Raw genomic sequence first — 19,926 nt, forward strand, 5'->3', positions numbered from 1 at the left:
GCAAGTGACTGGCCCAAGGTCATCCAGTGAGCTTCATGGCTGAGCAGGGATTTGAACCCTAGTCTCCCAGGTCCTAGCCCAACATTCTAACCACTACACCACAGCTTGCATGATGCTTTGGTTCCAAGTACAGATGGTAGTTAAGAATCTGTTACCCAATTCAAATCCCTAATCAGGCATGAATTTCCAAAATGGCCTTAGGCACATCTGTGTATGATAAATGATGCCAGTTTAGCATATAGGATTGTTGTAACCATTACTGAGATCTTATTAATGGTACTATGTGCTAAATAAATACTAAGTGTTGCAATTGTGTCATGTGGCTGTTGATTTGTAGGTTGCTATTTGAAGCAATAGCTTTCTGATTTAATGTACACCATACAGCATATGACCTAATAAGATAGCAAGAATATGAGATGGTCAGCAGGCCAACAGGCAAGGGAAGACAGAAAAGGCACAATCACCTGGAAGGCATGCTGTGCCTATATTCCTGAGAGACAGTGGTGATAAGGGAACAGCCAGGATCCCAACAGATGAAACAAATCTGGAGGCCTGTGATGAGCAACACCCACCCTCCCAAATTTCTGAAGGCAGAGTGGCAGATGCCCAAGCAAAACGAGACTGTTGTGTATCATGCTGTGTCTATGAAGCTTTCAACTTTGCACACTAGCCAAGAATGGAGGAAATGAAGATGGAAGGCAGGGGGTTGGCCAACCATCTGAACTGCAATATTGACTAGAAATCTTGTAGACCAGCAGTGCCCCTCCAGATGCTACTGCAGTTTAACTCCTATCACCCCCCAGCCAGCCAGGGCAGTTGTCAGGGCAGATAGGTGTTGTAGTACAACAACATCTGGAAGACCACAGGTTCCCCAGTACTGCTACAAACTAAAGCACAGGAGACAGGCAGCTGCCTTTAACTGAGTCACGCCATTGATCCTCCTAGCTCGATAATGTCTAAAATGAATGGGATCTCTCCAGGGTCTCAGACAGGGGAAATTCCCATCCTCATCTGCTGGAGACTGAACCCAGGACTGATCCATGCATCAGCAGGCTTTGGGGAACCCCAAGATTCCCAAAAGTACAACATAAAAAGCGGGTCTGAAAAACAGCCTGGTGAGGACTGAGCATGCGCAGAGGGCACAGAATGCTGTCGGCAGGCAGTGGGATGGAAAACTTAAGGGTATGCAGTGAAGTCTCCTGGGAAAGAATATCACTGGCTGGCACCCAAGGGCACACAACCTTAACATGCAACTTGTTCCTATGATGTGTACTGGAAGGTTAGAAAAGTTTCTGTAAATAACGGCACACAGTTGAGAGCAAATGGAACTGTGAGGAAATCATCAGTCAGTTGTCAAATCTTATTTTTCCTTTATCGTTTAGCTAGAACAGTTGTTCACAAAGGCAAAGGAAATGCTTATTCATTCTTTTCTTTGTCTACTGCTGGGATTCTCCTCCTTTATTTTCTGATGGTACGCTCTTCAAGTCATTCCATAAAAGATGAAGATTGAATTTGTATTTAAACACATGATATGGCAGATACATTGTATACGGATGCAAAACAAAACACGCCCTCTTCTGCCTGAACAGATGATACAACAGCTCTATAACTACCTAACTTTATCAAAGCAAGTGATTTTCATTAATTTTAGTCTAGGCTGCCTCCTTGTGGTCAACATAACCTACAAACGGTATTATATTATGACTTGCACCCAGGCAATTTGTTGCTGTGCATTTCAGATTTCCCCCAAGCAAAATCATGTATCAGTTATTACGAAGAAAATAATGAAAAGATACATGAGATCACTTTAAAAAGTGCCCCTTAATTTGTAAATATCCACCAAGAATACAGTGCGAAGTGCAAAGGGTAATATCGAACAATGACTCCCGAATATTTATGACATGATAGAAGACTAATTGGCAAAGTCAGTTTCAATGGGAAGAACTGCTCTTTCAGATCTATTAGCTAAATGTAATATTTAATCAACAAGCAGTTCTGTAAACGATTCTGTTATCACATTAAGTGTTTAGTCCACAACAAGCTTGATTCAAGTTTTAATTTTACTAAACAGAAGACCATAAATGTTGCTCTAACATCAGACTGGCTATTTCCCCCCCCAGGTTACAACCCAAGCTGTCTTATTGGTAAAGTGAGTTCTCCATCACCAACATGGAAATGATTCATGAAATGAGGCACATGTCACATCACGGACTATCCCCACCCACTTATTTTTCCCAAACGTTCCATTAGATACAGGAATGGTCTAAGGAAAACAGAAACATTTCTTATTTGCTCAATTGCATCCTTACATCCTGCTGTCAAGTTGGTCGCAACCTAACTCAGTGTGACTTAAACGCTCTTGCTGTACAGTTTTAGAAGATACTGCTGTTGTATTTACTATTTCTTGTTTCCCTGTCTCCTTGCCAAATGTATCACAACCCCCAAGACCTCGCTATTCCCAGCAGCTGATTTCACCCCATATTTTGAGTAGGGCTGGCGCTGGTAGCGACTCTCAAGGCCTCTGCCTTTCAAGCTGTTGGGCCGATATCAGCATGCCCTCATTGCACGCGCTCTTTCCTCCACCTCTGTTTGGTTTCCAGCAATCGATTCTGCGGTGTATGTGTCCCATGGGCTCCTACAAGCCCCTTCACAGTCTGGTGTCTCCTTACAAGTATAAGTTAGTAGCTGTACATCTGCTGCTGCTGCTGTTCTGTTTGAACCTGTTGCTGCCCCGCCTGCTGCTGCTGGGTGGGCTGGGCCTGTGTTTGAAGGGCATCCGTCTGAGGCACCGCCCTCCAGGTTAAGGGATGCTGTTCAGATATCTGGCTCCCTAACGGAGCGATGGAGTTCACCAGAGTAGTCAGGTTTATAAAATGGGCGACCGACTGGGGGTTTGCCGGCTCAGGCTGCGACTGTATTTGGATATCATTTTGGCGGTTGCCGTGCAACATGGCGGAACCGGTGACTGTATCGAACGTCACGGTGAGGATGGAATTGTCTAGCTGCAACTGGCGCTCGGGAGTGGCCAGGTGGCCCACAGCCACAGGCTGCAAGTTTGTAAACTGGGTTCCAGCTGGTGTAGTGATGGGGGTAACACTAATATTGGTCAGGCCAACAGAGCTAGAAGGGGCTGTGACATTTGGGTCTCCGAGAGTCACCACCACCTGAAAAAAGAGAAATTCAGAGTTATCTGTAGTGATTGTTTTTACTAGAAATGCATGCTGTGAGGAACAGTCAACTTTGCTGCCTCTCTTTTTTGCCTGTCGATGGCATGATGGGAACACATGTATCATATAAAGCAGGCATGTCCAATAGGTTGATCACGACCTACTGGTCGATCATGGTGGTCTTGGTCGATTGTGGTATCAAATTTTTTTTAGATTCCCCCCAAAAAGTTCAATAACTTTGGCCACCCATCCCCCCCAAAAGCTCAACAACTTTGATCAATCTTCCCCTAAAAAAAGCTCGACAACTCTTTTTCTACTGTGAGTAGTAGATCTCAGTCTCTTGGGAGTTGGATGTGCCTGATATAAACCAACCCAGACTCAGTGATCAGCACCTGAGGACTTCTTCATGTGTCTTCTCCATGGGAGGTCTGGAGGTTGGCAACACAAGAACAGGCCTTTTCTAGCTCCAGGAGACTTAGTTTGGGCAGAATCGAGTATACCCTTCCAGAATTAATGCTAAATACATTAATTCTGGTAAATGAGCCACCATAGCAGCTAGACGGCTGTGGAAAATTGTGTCCTGGGTTTTTTGGACTACCCATGTAGTATCTGATACCAATAGTTGCAAGATGTGAAATATATTGTCATTATTTTCAGTTCTCCTACCCCACTATAATAAGAATAGCTTTCCCCTGCAAGCTGGTGGCCTCCAGATACTTTGGACTGCAGCTCTCATCTGCCCAGCCTGCATGGCCAGTGGCCGCGTCTGATGGGTGCTGTGGTCCAAAACATATGAAGGGCACAATGTTGGGGAAGGCTGTAGCAGGGTCCTTCCAACCCTCATACTTTATCTGTTGTTATATTACAGAGTTGAAAGCAAACAGTGATAAACTTCATGGATTTAGATCATACATAGTGGCGCCCGCCCTGTGGAACACCCTCCCATCAGATGTCAAGGAAATAAAAAGCTATTTGACTTTTAGAAGACATCTGATGGCAGCCCTGTTTAAAGAAGTTCTTAATGTTTGACATTTATTATTATTATTATTATTATTATTATTATTATTATTATTATTATTATTATATTGAATTTTTAATATCCTGTTGGAAGCCGCCCAGAGTGGCTGGGGAAACCCAGCCAGATGGGTGGGGTATAAATAATATATTATTATTAAATTAATTTCCATCAAAGATGATCACCACTACTGGAGATTCAGGCAATACTTTCAGTTGAGTTCCCCAAATTGAGGGCAAAATTCTCACAGATTAGAAAAATCTGGATTTCTTTAACTCTGGTATGTGGTAATGGTATTTCTGATCCCCCTCCCATTGCAATAGTTCATCTTTAGTATCTTTTGAAATTGAAATTACTTTTCAGAACAAAATACTTCACTTTTATCTCACCATCAAGCTAAGTTGGTCATAGTTACTTGGCCAAGAGATGAGCAAGGCTATGCTGACTGCAGGGCAAAACAATACAGTTGCCATAAGTTCTGGGGCTTTGGGGGATTTTTAAATGATTTTTTTAAAAAAAACAAAATGACCCCCCTTGCCATACACCTGGGTTTCCTCAGACATTTTTCCGATTTCGCGAAAATCCCCCCAAACACCAAAATGCTGTCCGATTCCCGGACGTATCGCAACCCTACAAAACAAAGAAGAGAGGCCTGGATTTCCCAGGCTACTGGTTGTATTCATTCCTACTGAAGAAAGAAAGTGGTTGCATTGAAAGGTCTAGTGTGGTTGGGGCAAAGTCTATTCTCCCAAAACAATGAGGTAATCAGTGTTTGCACCATGAGAGATGTTTGATCTAATTGGTGCCTTAGCAGACATCCCCAGAATGCAACCGAATATTTGCTCACATAGAAATGAATTTAGCAACTGACACTGACTCTGCATACAGAGGCATAATGAATTTTCAGGGGATTTCAGCCACCAGGGACCTCTTCCTTCCTCTCCCCTGCATATTATACTGGTGAGCTTTCCAAAAATTCACCTACTGAAAAAATCCATCCATACATTAAAATACCTTAAATAATATTCCTAGGATATAAAGCCACTTTTTGTTGTAATTACCACCTTCTCCCGATTCCTTGGTAAAGGGCACTCACCTGCTGAATGCTTTGCACAGCTGAATTGGTCTCATCTCCCACATTCCCTGTGAATTCCACTTCTTTCTCTGTGTATTCACTGAAGGCAGAATCCTCAGGCACTTGGGTTTCTTCCTCTTCATCGGGCTTATGCTTTCGTTTATGACCACGTTTATGAGCCTTCATATGCTTGCCTTCCGGTAACTCTCCTGGTTCCAGGGCTAGGTCTGACTGTAAGGGGAGTTTTCAATGAAAGCACAATGTCACTGAATTCAACACTTCAACATCAGGAGAAATTCCTGTTCAAAACTGCTGAATTAAAAAAAATATCAGTAAGTTTGATTTGATTTGTCGAGGACTCAACAGAGACTCTGGTTTCCTTTCATGCTACACATGTTTATTAGGGCAGCAAAGGCAGGAAGATTTGTGCTATTCCTGATGTTGTGAATGGTCAGTGTACTTATTTTGTATAGATTTGAGCTTTATACAGAAATGTCAGGCTGTACCTCTTGCATTTCATAGCCTTCCAGCACCCTTTTTCTTTTCCCCTTCTGTACTGATGTGTATCTGGCAACTGAGGACAACATTTTATGCACCTGATAAAGTGGGCTTAAGTCCAAGGGTGGGGAACCTTTTCCTGTAGGCTTCTGAGTGCATTCAGCTGAATGTGCTTGGAATCTCCATTCAGACCTTTCCCAGTAAATGCAGGAAGGTCAGGGCTGAAGCTGGCACATGTGGGGATACTGGGGGGTGGAGCTGGCACATGGGTACTTTGAATGTCCAAATAAGGACTGAAGGTAACAAGAGAGTTAATATTAGGCTACACTTGCATTTTACCTGTACAATTCCTATAGATGAAGCATCAACAGTTGTGGTTTCTGAGAGCTGCTCCAAGTCATCAATTCTAACTGAAAGCACCTGGAAAACAATATTTATATTAAGGAATAACATATTTATAGTAGTAAAAAAAGGTAAAGGTACCCCTGCCCGTACGGGCCAGTCTTGACAGACTCTGGGGTTGTGCGCCCATCTCACTCAAGAGGCCGGGGGCCAGCGCTGTCCGGAGACACTTCCGGGTCATGTGGCCAGCGTGACAAAGCTGCATCTGGCGAGCCAGCGCAGCACACGGAACGCCATTTACCTTCCCGCTAGTAAGTATTACCCTGCAATTGCGTATAAGAACAGTTACGCTTATATGTAACAGGCAGATTGGTTTGTTTTATATTATGTTTTATATCATATATGTATGCATATTTTATTTTACATTTTATACACCCATTCAAATCTGGCTAGTCACTCTATCAGCTCAACTAAGGTTAGCTACCTTTTGGGTCCTTCTGAATGTTTTCCATTCAAACTGGTCATTGTATGAACTACATAAGGAACCCTGAACTTGTGTTCCTCATCCTTCCCCAACCCTTTTTCTACTTACGTTAAGTCTTCTAAATGTCAGCCTCCGGATTGGGACTGGACTGTCTTATTTTTAATCTGTATGCAGTTATTAGCATTTTAAAGGAACATACCAGTGTTAGGGCTACAAGTTCTGTTTTCTGCCCAAAATAATAAGTGGCGTGTGCTGTATTAAGAATTCGCATTCCTAAGATGTGAAAAGCAAGTGTTGGCAGCCGTCACAACAAAGCTGCACAAAAATTAAAAATTCAGAGCAAGGTAACATGCAAAGGATGCGTCTCCCCAGGAAGTCAGCAAAAATCACGAACTCTTCATCTGTCATCAAACTCACCTCTGGGTGTTTCCGCCTCATGTGACGACTCATTGAAGCTCTGGTGGAAACCTTCGTCCCACAGAGCTGACAACTCTGCGCTTCTACCTTATCGTGAGTTAGCTGAATGTGCTTCTGAAGCATGTACTCTGTGACGTACTTTTTATCACACACTGAGCAAGTCCATTGCTTTCCCACTAGTAGTAGCAAGTAAAACAAGAAGTTGAGCATTAATTTTCAGGTAGGGCATCTTAATATTACAACATTTCAACTACAGGTGTTCCATTTTTTAAAGAGCTACATGGTATGGAACCTGGAGGAAGTATTTTATATTTGTATAATTGGGAGACACTTACATACTAATTAGGATGGACTGGAATTTAAAGCAGAGTGATGAATTCCATGGAAATGTGACACCTGGGCGACTGGGGACAACTATCAGGCTGCATTTGCCTTCTGAGATCAGGGGCTGACAGGATCTGATATTACTAACCTTAGCAAACCTGACAGCACTGAACCAATGTGGTTTACTGCAGATGAGGGAACGTGGCTCAGCTCTCCCTCAAAGTCTGAATGCTGTCAAATAGCTGACATGAGAGTTTTTTTAGATTTGCTGTCATACGGATGAAACAAAAAGAAGTCTTGTGGCACCTTCAAGACTAACAGGTCTATTATGGCATAAACTCTCATGGACTAGAGACCACCCCATCAGATGTATCAAGGCTTGTCCCAAGTTGGCAGATCTATGCACACATGGGTTTTGGGGGGCAGGGCAGGGCGGAATAGTAAGCAATGAGATCAGAGGGAACTGAAATGCACCAAACACAGGCTGTTACAATTATGTTCAAAGGAAGCTTCACAGAGAAGCTCCAGTGTGAAGCCACTGAATTACGAGGTATCAGAAAGTTCAATTCTTATAAGGTGAGGCCCGAATCAAGATAACAGGTTTTTAAAAATTCTGCTACAGGTGTAAGTCAAATTACAAATGCCTGAATGTTTTGCATTGCATCATCCACACTGCTTTGTGAATGGTCATTGGAATGATTTTGCACACATTTGTTTAATGGGACAGCTTAGTGTGTTCTTTTTCACTGCACTTCCCTCTGACCTCAGCACCAAACATCTGCTGCACATGTGTATTCATAACTGCCAAGTTAGGATAGTGCTCAATGCACCTGATGAAGTCAACTTTAGTGCACAATAATTAGATAATAGATTTGTGAAAGGAACTAAGCGACTCCAGTGTTTTTGCTGCAACAGACTAATATGGATATGAGACTAATGGATATGTCAGGCAGCTGTTAGTGCTTTAAGGGAAATATATAATTGTAGGTACGTTTTTTATAGTATACTAACCAAACTACCTTAAAATTTTTATTTTTCATTTTTCAGCCTTCTAAAAAAGAGGTTAGATTCAGAGCCATGTATTCTGCATGTCACTGGGGGCACGTTGTAAGTGCAAAATCTAGAGCAGGGTTTCCCAAACTTGGGTCTTCTGCTGTTTCTGGACTACAGCTCCCATCATCCCTAGCTAGCAGGACCAGTGGTGAGGGATGATAGAAACTGTAGTCCCAACACAGCTGGGGACCCAAGTTTGGGAAACGCTGACCTAGAGTCTTAGCATTTATCTTTGCAAAGGTACTTTTAGAACCAGTGGCATAGAGTTCCAGCCAAACATTACCTGTGTGAATGAGCTTATGAGTCTCCATTGTATTCCTCTCGCTAAACGTCTTCCCACAGAGCTCACACATGAAATCTTTGATTCCTGCTAATTAGAAACTAGGTTAAGTACCAAAATGATAACTACCCACAGTTCCTTATGGCAAATGTGAAATTGTGTGCTACAAAAGGAATGGCCAATTAATTGTTCCTTTAGGCCCAAAGTCATGCTGGTGTTTGCTAAGCTAAGCAGTGTAGTAAATGCTAAATGGAGAGCAGATTCCAGGCAGTGCTGGGGGAGGGGGTCAGGACTTATTAACCCTCTGGCATTTATGCAGGGCTCCATCTGGTTCCCCAAACTTCTTAACATTTGCACAGAGGTGAGAACCAAGGCACGGCTGTAGTCATGAAATCAAGGAGCCCTTAAAAGTAGAAATAAGCAAAATGGAATTTATTGACAAAAGACTACATAGTCGCACTATGAGTTTCCCCCCTCTTCATATGTTTCAAAAATGCAGGCATCTTCCTCTAGCTTCCTAGCTATATTAACCATAAATAGCTATGGACAAAATTACCTGGGTATATTTTGTATTGTTGTTTTTTAAAAAGGTCTAATGGTATTAACCTCAGTCAACATCTATATGTGTGCCTGTAATACACGTTTGCACACCCTCCACAGAGACCTGGAAATTTGATAAAGGGTCTAGGGCAAGTAAAACTGCAACCTGACACACTCTTCTTTAGCAGCAAGCAACATCCTTCAAATGCAGCTGTAGCTACTTAGTCCTGGGGACACATGCATAAGACTGATGCTGTAAGAAGTAACTGACATCACTGTACTGTATTACAGAGCAGCAGGTCTGTAGGCCCCATTGACTCTCAGGCAATTTATCTTGCCCTGTGCAAGGGCTGTGGAGTTCCTCCTCTCCGTGGTGCTCACCTGTGTGCCTTTTGTAGTGCTTCAGCATGTTGACTTTCTGTGCAAACTTCCGATGACACTCCATACATTCGTACTCCTTTATCCCTTTGTGAAGCTTCATGTGGTGCCGCAAGGCGTGTTTTGTTTTCATGCCTGTAATGGATAAAGTCAAGGTTTAAACATGGTGGGGAAGCCCTTTCAACACCCTCTGCGTGAGAGGCATGCAAAGGAAAAAACTCTGCATGAGAATGTTCCAAGCCAATGGCCACCTCTAAGGAAACTTGAAGAGACTGTACCAGTTGGCTGAACCATGGTCTATTTCAGAAAACAATTCACCCAAAAGCTTCAAGAGACCCATGAAAAAGGGCAATGAAAGATCTCTGAAAGGCTCTTTATTGGGAATGGTGAGGCTCAGCATGCACGTGCGTGCCAGTTTATTTATTTAAAGAATCCTGTTCATTCAGCTGCTGTCTTTGAAAAGCCTAAGAGGTAATTCACAACGTTTAAGGCAGCTCTTGGAATTCAAGTGAAGCGGAAAGCCACCACAGAATGGCAAGAGGGCAAAAGGCTGTCCTGTTTAATCCCACTGCTGCAAGGCAGGAACGTTTACACACTGAATCGTGCCAACCAGACAACATGTGTTATAGCAGAAAGGGGCTTGCAGAGCAAGCAGCTGTAGAAAACACAAGCATGCAAATACTGGGAAGTTACAGGTGTTTTAAATAAGACGGCATCGATACAGGTGTTTGTTTTAAGTGGGGATTTAAAACCATCCTGCATGTAGGATGGGGTGGGATGCAAATATTTTAAATTATTCACTGATTAATTGAAACACTTAGAAACAAGATCCAACAAAATCAACGGGACTTCCTCTGCAATAAGTCTTAAAAGACACTTAAGCCTCTTATTCACAGCCAATTCTGTCATTACTTTTAAGAACTACATTTGTATCCTACGTTTCCTCTACAAAATTCAGGACAGCTCCCTTCAGTCCACACAGCCACCCTGTAGGGTAGCGTAGGTTAAGAGACAGTGACTTGCCCAGTACGTTTCATAGCTGGGTGGGGATTTGAACTCACACCCAGTACTCCTATAAGGAGTAAATTTCCTGCTGCATCTTAGGTGCAGTTATAACATCCCTGATTTGTGAGTGTCAGGTTTGTATGGAAAAGATCCCAGGTTCTATTCTTTGGCCTTTCCACATACAGCTGGCAATGTCCTCTACCTGAAACACTGGAGAATTGCTGCAAGGCAGTGATTGTAGAAAATACTGGGCTAGTCAGAGCAATGGTCTGGCTCAGTATAGCGTTCACATCCTTAATGAAGCATGTTCACAACCAATGAAGAAAAAGCCAGTACAGTACCCACAGTCCTGCAGCGCCACATCAGCCGGGCACGCATATGGAAGACTCAGTAATGAGATGTGCTTTGCGACAGAGCAACTTCTCATGAAGAATTAAACAAACATTAAGCACCCCAGATTCCTGATCAGTACAGTATAAACGTAAAAAGAATGATTCCAGTCATTTGTAAGGAATCACTCTGATTATCAAGGGAGATTCATATTCTGAAATAACCATTTTTTTAAACACATACCGTTTACTTAGGGATATAAAAGGGACATTTCATACCTTTGCCACATTCTGCGCACAGATATTCTCGAATATTATCATGGACTCTCATGTGCTCTTTCAGCATGTCCTTCCTTGCAAATGACTTACCGCACTGTTCACAGGCATGATTTTTCACACCTTAAAAATAAAACAAAACAAATTGTTATTTGAAGGGGACTGGGGTGGGGTGGGGAACGTTAGGTTTTGCGTGCAGGTAAAAATGAAGTCAACCCTTTCGGCAGTCGTCCCTCCCACTCTCAAAATAAAAGGGTTTTACGAACTGATGTGGAACGAGATAGAAACAGAGAAAAGATACATGGAAAGCTGTATAGGAACCTCTAAAAAGAGTTGTGAATGCAAATCAAAGAGGCAACAAGGAAGCAGAAGGAGAGGGGGCAAGAGACAGATGTGGGGGGGAGCTATGATCAGAATGACTGAGGCAAATTACAAAATTAGAGATGCACTGAATTGCACTGAGTCTTGAGGCTACAGAACTGAATGAGAAATATGTCCTCTCCTAACCAGAAAGAACATCCCATTTGACTTGTCTACCCACAAGGCAGAGCTGTGTGTTTCAATGATAAGCACTTGCAGGCTCATCACTCCTCCTTGCCAGGTGGACAGCAAGTGCACAGAGTCAAAACAGAGAAGCCAGGGGAATATGAGAAGAGGCACCCAAAGCACAATGGACTGTACAATGCTCAGCAAATTGCATTGGTTCTATAGACTTCATGACCTGCAGCTAATATAATGACGGACACTTTCTGTATGCTGATGAATCATCCCCCCCCCCCATCTCCCCACCCTCAAAAGAAAAAAGCTATTTTGGGGGCAATTTTTAGTGCAGAGTTTTCTCAGCACATAATTAACCCATCACAATCTATGTTCCCGACAAATAGGATTCAATTATGAAATTTAAAAAACAGCACAAGAAAATATTTGTTATTAAAAGAACAGTAATAAAATGAGTCTACCTGTATGAATAAGTTTATGCCGTTCTAAATTCCCTATGCTGTTAAAAATCCTTCCACAGATTTCACATGGATGGATATATCTAAAATAGGAAATAAAAATCAGCTAGAGACATCCTTTTTTCTAATTAATTGAAAATCTATGATCTCAAAGGTGTACTTTTATTTGAAGAACAAAATTATTTGAAACAGTTCATTAATAGAGTAACACTACACTTTTGAGGGATGTAGAAAACCAAGCTATATTTGTCTCTCTAGCTAGACAATAGTCCCTGCATTAGCTCATAGGTTCAGGAATACTGATTTTAAAATTTCTGTGCATTACAAGTGAACACTTGTAATGTGTTACAAGTGCTTAGGATTTTTAATGTTATGCATGGCTTTACAGTTTTTAAAAAATCTTTTCTTGTAAGTATATAAAAATACTGTATTGACTTATCCATCTAGAAATATTTAAACAGCATTATACCTTCTTTTCTTTTTTAAACTACCGTGGCTTGATTTGGACATCATGCTATGGTTTCGTGTTAGAAAGGCAGTCAGCCTTGGGCTTGCATGCTCTCTCACTACTGTGAATCAGCAAGAAGGAGATCAGCAGCTTCCATTTAAGACTAACCACACTATAGCATTATATCCCAACACTAAATTGTATTAAGAAGTCAGCTTCTTAAATTGTGACTTGAAGTTGGCTTGTTACAGCAAACCATAGTTAAGAATAGCAACAGTTGATCTGGGTTTGGCCAGTTTGCTATGTCATCCAATCCAAAACATAAATGAAAGCTTTTACATTATTCCTTTCTATGTCTCATCTTAATGCTAAACTTTGATTTAGTGCTAAGTCCATGCAATGCCCACTGTCTTAGCAGTTTCTTGAGCTGGGCATTTTCTTTGCAGCTTCTCGCTGTATAGGATATAAACCGGGGCAAATCCAAAGTATGGTCAAGTTGACATATGTGCCCTGGAAACACTATCTCTCATCTCCCACCCCTTGCCACACACACAGACCTTGTCTGAAGCAGAACATTGTGCTTCCACACTCGTAATATTCTTTCACTAATTACATTCAAGTACCTCCCATCTTCTTTTGCTGCCATGGTCATTATTAACCTGGGACTGCATCACACTTCAAAACTGCACCCTCTCCACAGGGTAGAGAAGGGGAAACAGGAGCACATGTGCAAAACTATTCAGTTACTTTTGCAAGGTAAACACACTTTAAGTAGGCCACTGTCACAGCCCATCATTTCCCTCGGGCCTGTCTCTGACTGATCTTCCTTGCTAAGGCTCCACAACCATTGCTAAGAAATCATTCTCTGCTTGTGGTCCTGCCTCTAATTCATGTGTAGGTTCCACTGAAGTCAATGTATTTTTCCCATGCCCATCTGGCAAGACTGAATCCTTGATTTAGTTTTGTCAGACTTATCTCCTTACTTCTGCACATTGGGGTCTGGCAGGTTCTCCCGATGAATGACCATGTGCGCATGGTAAGTTGCCTTCAAGGCAAAGCGTCTGTTGCAGATGCTACAGCCATAGCCTTTCTCCTTGTGAACTTCCATAATGTGTTTCAGGTACTCTTTTCCTCGGCCAAACGTCAACTGAAGAATGAAAGAACAGTGAATGCACCACACTGGGGAGAGGTGGACAGTCTTTGGAAATAGTAACCACAAGCTAATGCAGCATTGAAATAAACGACAAGGCTGGCTAATAATCAGACACAGTATCTGTGTTGATTTCTGCATGTGGCACTGAAGACTATACCACTGTTTGGTGCGGTTTATATGATGGCTCAGGATCTTTGGTTTCTAAGGAAGCAAAAGCTGTTTTCAGTCCAATTTCTGTAAGGGAAGGCACTATTGCTAGTTTGGATGGGATTAATAGGTCATGCAGGAGATAGCTAAAGTCTGCACCTGGGAGGTAGGGAAGCTATAAAGGGGCAAAGATTGCAAATCCAAAGACACTGAAGAAAAGGTGTGGAGTAGGCAATGGAATAAGATTTTATTTAGCCAGCCAATTTGTTAGCTATGGACTTCTCGAATTATCAACAAAGGGTATGTAAAGGAAATTGGATGCTTGTTTCAGCAAAATTTCACACAAACCTCTGTGGAAGAGGTGAGCTGGAAACCAGACTAATATTATTAACAATTTCACCTTTCTTCCACCATTAACCAGACAGCTCCTGTTTATACAAGACAGGCATGAAGTGGCTGTGGCCTATCTCACATTTTACATGTAAACAGACAGGACTCCTTAACATAGGAATGAAGAAAGATGGAGCGGTGTGTGTGTGTGTTGTTGTTTTTTTTTTTTAAGGAAATCATGATATCCTTACAGTGATGAAAACCTACTTACTTTTTTCTTTTTAAAGTAAAGTGCTTAACTAACATTGCCTGAAATTAAATGTATTTGAATAACAGATACTGTGTGAATCTGAGAATAATGTCTCTCTTCTGCCAATACTTGTGGGTTAAAGCTATTGATTAGCTGTCTCTCAATCGGCCTCCACACACAGCTGCTCCTGTGATTTCTTACAGGAAGGCTGTTAATACCCAAATGGAGCTTTCCAGTTTGCAACATCTACCTTGATTATTTCAGCAGAGGCAGCACATGTTCAAGTGTATGTTCAGCTCTCCTGCTGCTGCTGAAATGAATGCTACTGACTGCATGTACAAGAGCTCCATATACACAAACACACCAGAAGAGACACAGATTTCTGGGTCAGGGAACGTACCTGAACACCTTTTCACTATTTTCGACATTTCTTTTAGCAACCCAACTCTCCCACCCCATTCCCACCGCAAAATGTTTGAAAGGAGTAAAACTACCTGGCACCTTTTGCAGCTATACTTGTGAGGCTCGGAATCCACACTTCCGTCTGAGTTTTCATCGTTCTCCTCAGAAGATATTCCGATTTTGCCAATGAACTCTTCTCTCTGGTGGTCATCCATGATTGCTATGTCCTATACAGAGTGGAAGTGCAAACTCAAAATGTTGTCTGACCAAAAAAACTAAGCAGACACAGCCATTGTGTCTCTATTAAGTCCTCCAAAACAAGGAAAAACAATAGCCTCACTTGCTTCTCAGCTGAATTTACATTAATAACAACCAGAACTATCCGAATTACGGCTTGTTGTTCTGTTGCCTGTTTTCAGATGACTGAGCTTTGTTCAAAATCACGAAATAGTGAAATATATCACCACCTTGCTTACACCTTACTGCCTGTTAAGTGTCAAAAACCAAACCTTTAAAAAACCAAATCTGCTAAGGTATGACATTCGCTGAATCTTCTGCACGCTTTCCCCTCAATGATGCTCCCTCTTTCAAGAACAGATACTAATTATTCTTCATGCCTTAGTCGTATTGAATTGACAGAGGATAGAAAAAAATGGCCCCTTCTCCCCGGTCTGCTACTGAGCTCCTTTCCGATTCTAAACGTTATTGCATACTTGTAGCAATATCTTTAAATGGGAATATTACTGCTTAATATATTATATGGCTCATAATTCAGTCTTAAGGAAAGCTGAAGCAACCAACGCCACATGGCTGGTCTCATGATTTCCAAATTCAGCCTTTATCGCTTGCTAAACCACTTTTCCTCCGGTTTCCAGTGGTTTCCCAGTTCTCCTTGGTAGCTTCTTCGTAACCCTACTCAGCTCCAGTTCTGAATCAAATCATACTGAGCGCTGTCAAGGTTGTTAAACATTGTACCTTAAAATGAACATGAATATGATCTCTGAGCACATCTACTCTGAAGAATTTGCGGCCACAAATCTCACAGGTGTATTTCTTATCTCCATGGGTCAGGAGGTGCTTGTTCATATTGCTCCTACATGAAAATATCTAAAGGGGAAGAAAGATGTTAGCAGGTGAATTCTGTTTTCCTGTCACGTGTGAAAGATCTAAAATACCCTTGGCTCATACTTTGAACTAAAGTTAGGTGACATTACTCAAGATTAGAACTTATTTCCCTGACTAAACCAGCTCAAGAACTGCCCAACAATTAAACTTTGAATTCTAATACAGTACTACCCACCAAGTTTTCCAGTTGATCTCTATAACTTCATTTTCCAAATCCTCATATTCAAAGTTTAAGATTTTATTAAATCTGTTTTCCTATTTTTTGTCATTTTCACACCACTTTTAATGTGCATTGCACTGTACAGCATTTTATTATGATTGTTTTCATAACAACCTTACGATGACCATTAATTTCCCTTTTAATATTATGAAGCAATGCAAAACAGGGTTGGGGCGAGGACATGGCAGTCTTACACTAAGACAATTCTAGCAGAGTAATCCTATGAATATTTATGTGAGAATAAGCCACATAGAATTAATTAGGACTTACACCCAAATAAACGTGTACAGGATTGCACTGCACATATCTCAACTCTGGGTCCAACACTTTTTTCACTGGCATAGGAAGGAGGGTCACTTCTGTCCCATAGTAATGACATCCAACTTAACAACAAAGCTCTTAATAGCCAGCAGTTGACCAAATAAGGTCATAATACCAATGAATGGATGGCTGAACAAGCCACAGGTTAGAACCCAAAGCACTGCATATCTAGTTCTGCATGCCCAAGGGGACTATGGGCTGGAGCTTCTTAAATAGCAACACACCATCATTCCACATGCTGGGGGGCGGGGAGCTCAACCTGTGGGACTTAAAGAGACAGTATCTCATGATACTTTGACCATGGCTGTCAGAAGACCACTGGGACCATGCTCATGTGGAAGCTTCTCCTGCTTTGCTTCTCTCTCAACTATCACCCATCAAAAAGCATCCAAGAAAAAGGAAAGAAGGTCACCAAGTTGCTTGTGCAACATTACAGTGGTACCTCGGGTTACGAACTTAATTTGTTCCGGAAGTCCGTTCTTAACCTGAAGCGTTCTTAACCCAAGGCACGCATTCCCTACATAGGCCTCCTGCAGCCCCGGTAGCAGATTACGTTTGTATCCTGGGGCAAAGTTCGCAACCCGGGACACTTGTGGAGTTCGCAACCCGAAGCATGCGTAAGCAGGGCTGTTCGTAACCCAAGGTACCACTGTAATCTGTGTGGCCTTTGCCGTCTCTGCTAACCTCATGTCAGTTACACAGACTGGAAAAGTTTGCCATAGTTGTATGGACTTTGGGAACTCATCCGGAACACGTTCTGAATTGTTGTGTGTTAAAAGCACGACAAAATAAATAAATAAATGTATGTGAGCATGCCTGTGGTTTGAAACAAAAGTTCCACGAATGTAAGTCAATGGAAAATCCTACCTTTCCACAAACAGGGCACCCAGAAGGTTCTTTCTTGTAGCGAACCATGTTCTCTGTGCTGTGCTCAAAGTCCTCTCTTTTCACACGCCTCACTCCTTAAGATAACAGTTCCCACCAAAAAAAGAACAAACAAAGAATAAACCATGCTTCCTACTTCTATGAATAATGCACACCATAATCAATACAGCGATGCATGGAAATGACATCCTGTCCGTAAGAAGTGCAGCTTAATTTTAGGTTTGCACATAAACATGGATATTGGGCTGATTTGTGTCTCATGCATGCCATCTGTTTTATTTATTTGTTGCATCTGTATCCCATTTTTTTCCTTCAAGGAGATCAAAGAGGCGAAAACAATCCTACCTTCTTCTATGTTTTTTAGCAGTTCCTGGCTTTTTTTAAATCTGCAAGCTCCCTTGAGTCCATTCAGGGAAAGAGGCAGAGTATAAATAAATAAGCAAATAAGACCTCTGCTGTTTTATTCTCACAACAATCCTGATAGGCAGGTTAGGCTAAGAAAGGGACTGGCCCAAGGTTAAGTAGTGAGTATATTGGTTGACTGGGAATCTGAACCTGGGTTTCCTGGTCGTAGTCCAACACTATAACCCCGTATTTCCACTGCAAGCACAATGGTTCAGCTATTGTGGTTCAGATATCTAGATGCAACTAAAGGACATACCAGAGTTTTTCATGTAAAAAGGGGGCCATCGTAAATAGCCCTTAAATCACATCCTGAATAATGAACAATTTAGATCACACCTGTCAGACAACTAGCTACACTTGGATGGTTCAAAGCCTTCTCACCCTCAATTCCAGTGATGCATAATCACGAATGAAGAAAAGAACCAGCCTTAGTGTGCCATCCATCAAATTTTTAAATGATTACCATAGGCGAAAGGGGAAAATTATTAAAGGTCCAGGAAGAAGATCCATCACAAATGTACTTACCTTCCAGGTGCCTCCTCTGGTGATCTAACATGACATCCTTCCGGTAGAACAACTTGTTGCAGATCTCACAAGCAAATTTCTTGTCCCCGTGTTTCTTTTTGTGTTTTGAGAGGTTGCTGTTTGTGGAAAAGAACCTGAAGCACATCTCACACTGAAAGGTCTTGTCGTCTGCATGAAAAAGGGGAAGAAGGGCAGATTTCATAAAAGCGGTTTTTAAAAACCATTTCGTTGTTTCTAAGAATAAGCCGTGGAATCCAGCTGCACAGCTCAAGCAGGGGCCATCTCTGAAAACCAACAAGCAGCTTCCTCTCGTCTAATCCTGCACTGCCCATTTTAAATGCCCTTGTCTCCAAAAGTAGGGCATTGCTGTGAGAGTGTCTGCTGTGGCTTGTGTCGATGCCACCAGCAATAGCTTTCTGAGTGAAGTGAGTGTGGGAGATGGTATCTGGCATGCCAGTTGCGACACCACTTGGATATTACCAAATAATTGATGCTTATCAATGTAGATGGTTTTGTGCTGAGCCACCTTGGTGGGCCAGTGTGGTGGATCAGCATAGTGATTCCCTACAATAATTTGGATACTGTACTGATACAGCACTCCATCCTGCACACGCATTTGATGGTGATTATGGGAAGCGCTGCAGTTCAGTGGTAGAACATCTGTCTTATACGCAGAAGAATCCAGTCCTCAACTTCTCTCGTTATGCTGATTTTATCTGCATGTTATTGATAGTTTTTAAATGTTATTTTATGCATACCAGGTATTTTAAAAGCAGTTTATAGTTTTGTCTGCATAAGCAATAGAAACGGAATGTCCAGATGACTTCTACTGCTCCCTCCTTACTAGATAAATACAATTCCAGACCATTTCATGTGACTTAGGTAATGTGGTTTGATTATCATACCTGTTCTGCAGTTGTGGAATTCTAACGCACTCTCTATCCGAAAAGCTTTTTCACATGTAGCACACTTGTACCTGTATTCATTGTCAACCTGGGGATTAAAAAGTGGAAAACGGAAAAGGAATCACAATAAATATGTCCAAACATATGAAGTTCATACTTTTCAAAAAACTTTTTCTTTGATTTGTTTCCCCAATGGAGCTGTCACCCCTCCCACAAAAAACCCCCCAGAAAATTTAAACACTGATAAATTATAGGAGAGGTTTCTATGGTAATTTCTGAGGCTCTTAAGCTTTTGCACAAGTAAAGGCACCAGATTTTTCTACAAACAAAATAACTAGAGGTAGGAGAAGGCCCATTCTGAGATCTGCAGACCTTGCCTGCCTACCATGGTGTGTAACCCACTTTCATCCCACAATGGCTTGCTGATGGAGACCCATACAAACCTCATTCCTACTGTGCTTGTATGAAACATGTTGCTTCAAACTCTCTTTTCGACTGAAAAGCTTGGCACATTCTTCACACTTAAACAATTTGTCACCTAAGGGATTAATCACAACAAGACGGAGTTCAGTCACCTGCTTATCCAACTAGAAAAATTCAGGAATAACTAGCAGTACTAAAATAAAATGTATCAAATATTCAGTTAACTTGGGACCAAATAGCTATCACGC

At 41.8% G+C, this 19,926-nt stretch overlaps 1 protein-coding gene across 4 annotated transcripts in view; it reads right to left on the reverse strand.

Annotated features, from left to right (window-relative positions):
* Positions 1-1,500: 1,500 nt before the first annotated feature.
* Positions 1,501-19,926, reverse strand: part of PRDM15 (PR/SET domain 15) — a 38,833-nt gene continuing 20,407 nt past the window's right edge. For 3 of the 4 annotated variants that reach the window (XM_028727248.2, XM_077927361.1, XM_028727249.2), the window contains exons 10-24: positions 19,699-19,793; positions 19,256-19,343; positions 18,351-18,518; positions 17,403-17,497; positions 15,845-15,976; positions 14,962-15,096; positions 13,571-13,734; positions 12,143-12,222; positions 11,187-11,306; positions 9,577-9,708; positions 8,659-8,745; positions 6,999-7,174; positions 6,095-6,175; positions 5,279-5,488; positions 1,501-3,164 (exon numbers count right to left, since the gene is read on the reverse strand). In XM_028727248.2, coding sequence (XP_028583081.2) covers positions 2,679-3,164; positions 5,279-5,488; positions 6,095-6,175; positions 6,999-7,174; positions 8,659-8,745; positions 9,577-9,708; positions 11,187-11,306; positions 12,143-12,222; positions 13,571-13,734; positions 14,962-15,096; positions 15,845-15,976; positions 17,403-17,497; positions 18,351-18,518; positions 19,256-19,343; positions 19,699-19,793 — 2,249 coding nt within the window. In that variant the 3' untranslated portion in view covers positions 1,501-2,678. The remainder of the gene's footprint in view (positions 3,165-5,278; positions 5,489-6,094; positions 6,176-6,998; positions 7,175-8,658; positions 8,746-9,576; positions 9,709-11,186; positions 11,307-12,142; positions 12,223-13,570; positions 13,735-14,961; positions 15,097-15,844; positions 15,977-17,402; positions 17,498-18,350; positions 18,519-19,255; positions 19,344-19,698; positions 19,794-19,926) is intronic. The other variant, XM_028727247.2, reaches the window with a different exon arrangement.

The sequence above is a fragment of the Podarcis muralis genome, chromosome 4, assembly GCF_964188315.1.
Source record: "Podarcis muralis chromosome 4, rPodMur119.hap1.1, whole genome shotgun sequence".
Classification (NCBI taxonomy): Eukaryota; Metazoa; Chordata; class Lepidosauria; order Squamata; family Lacertidae; genus Podarcis; species Podarcis muralis.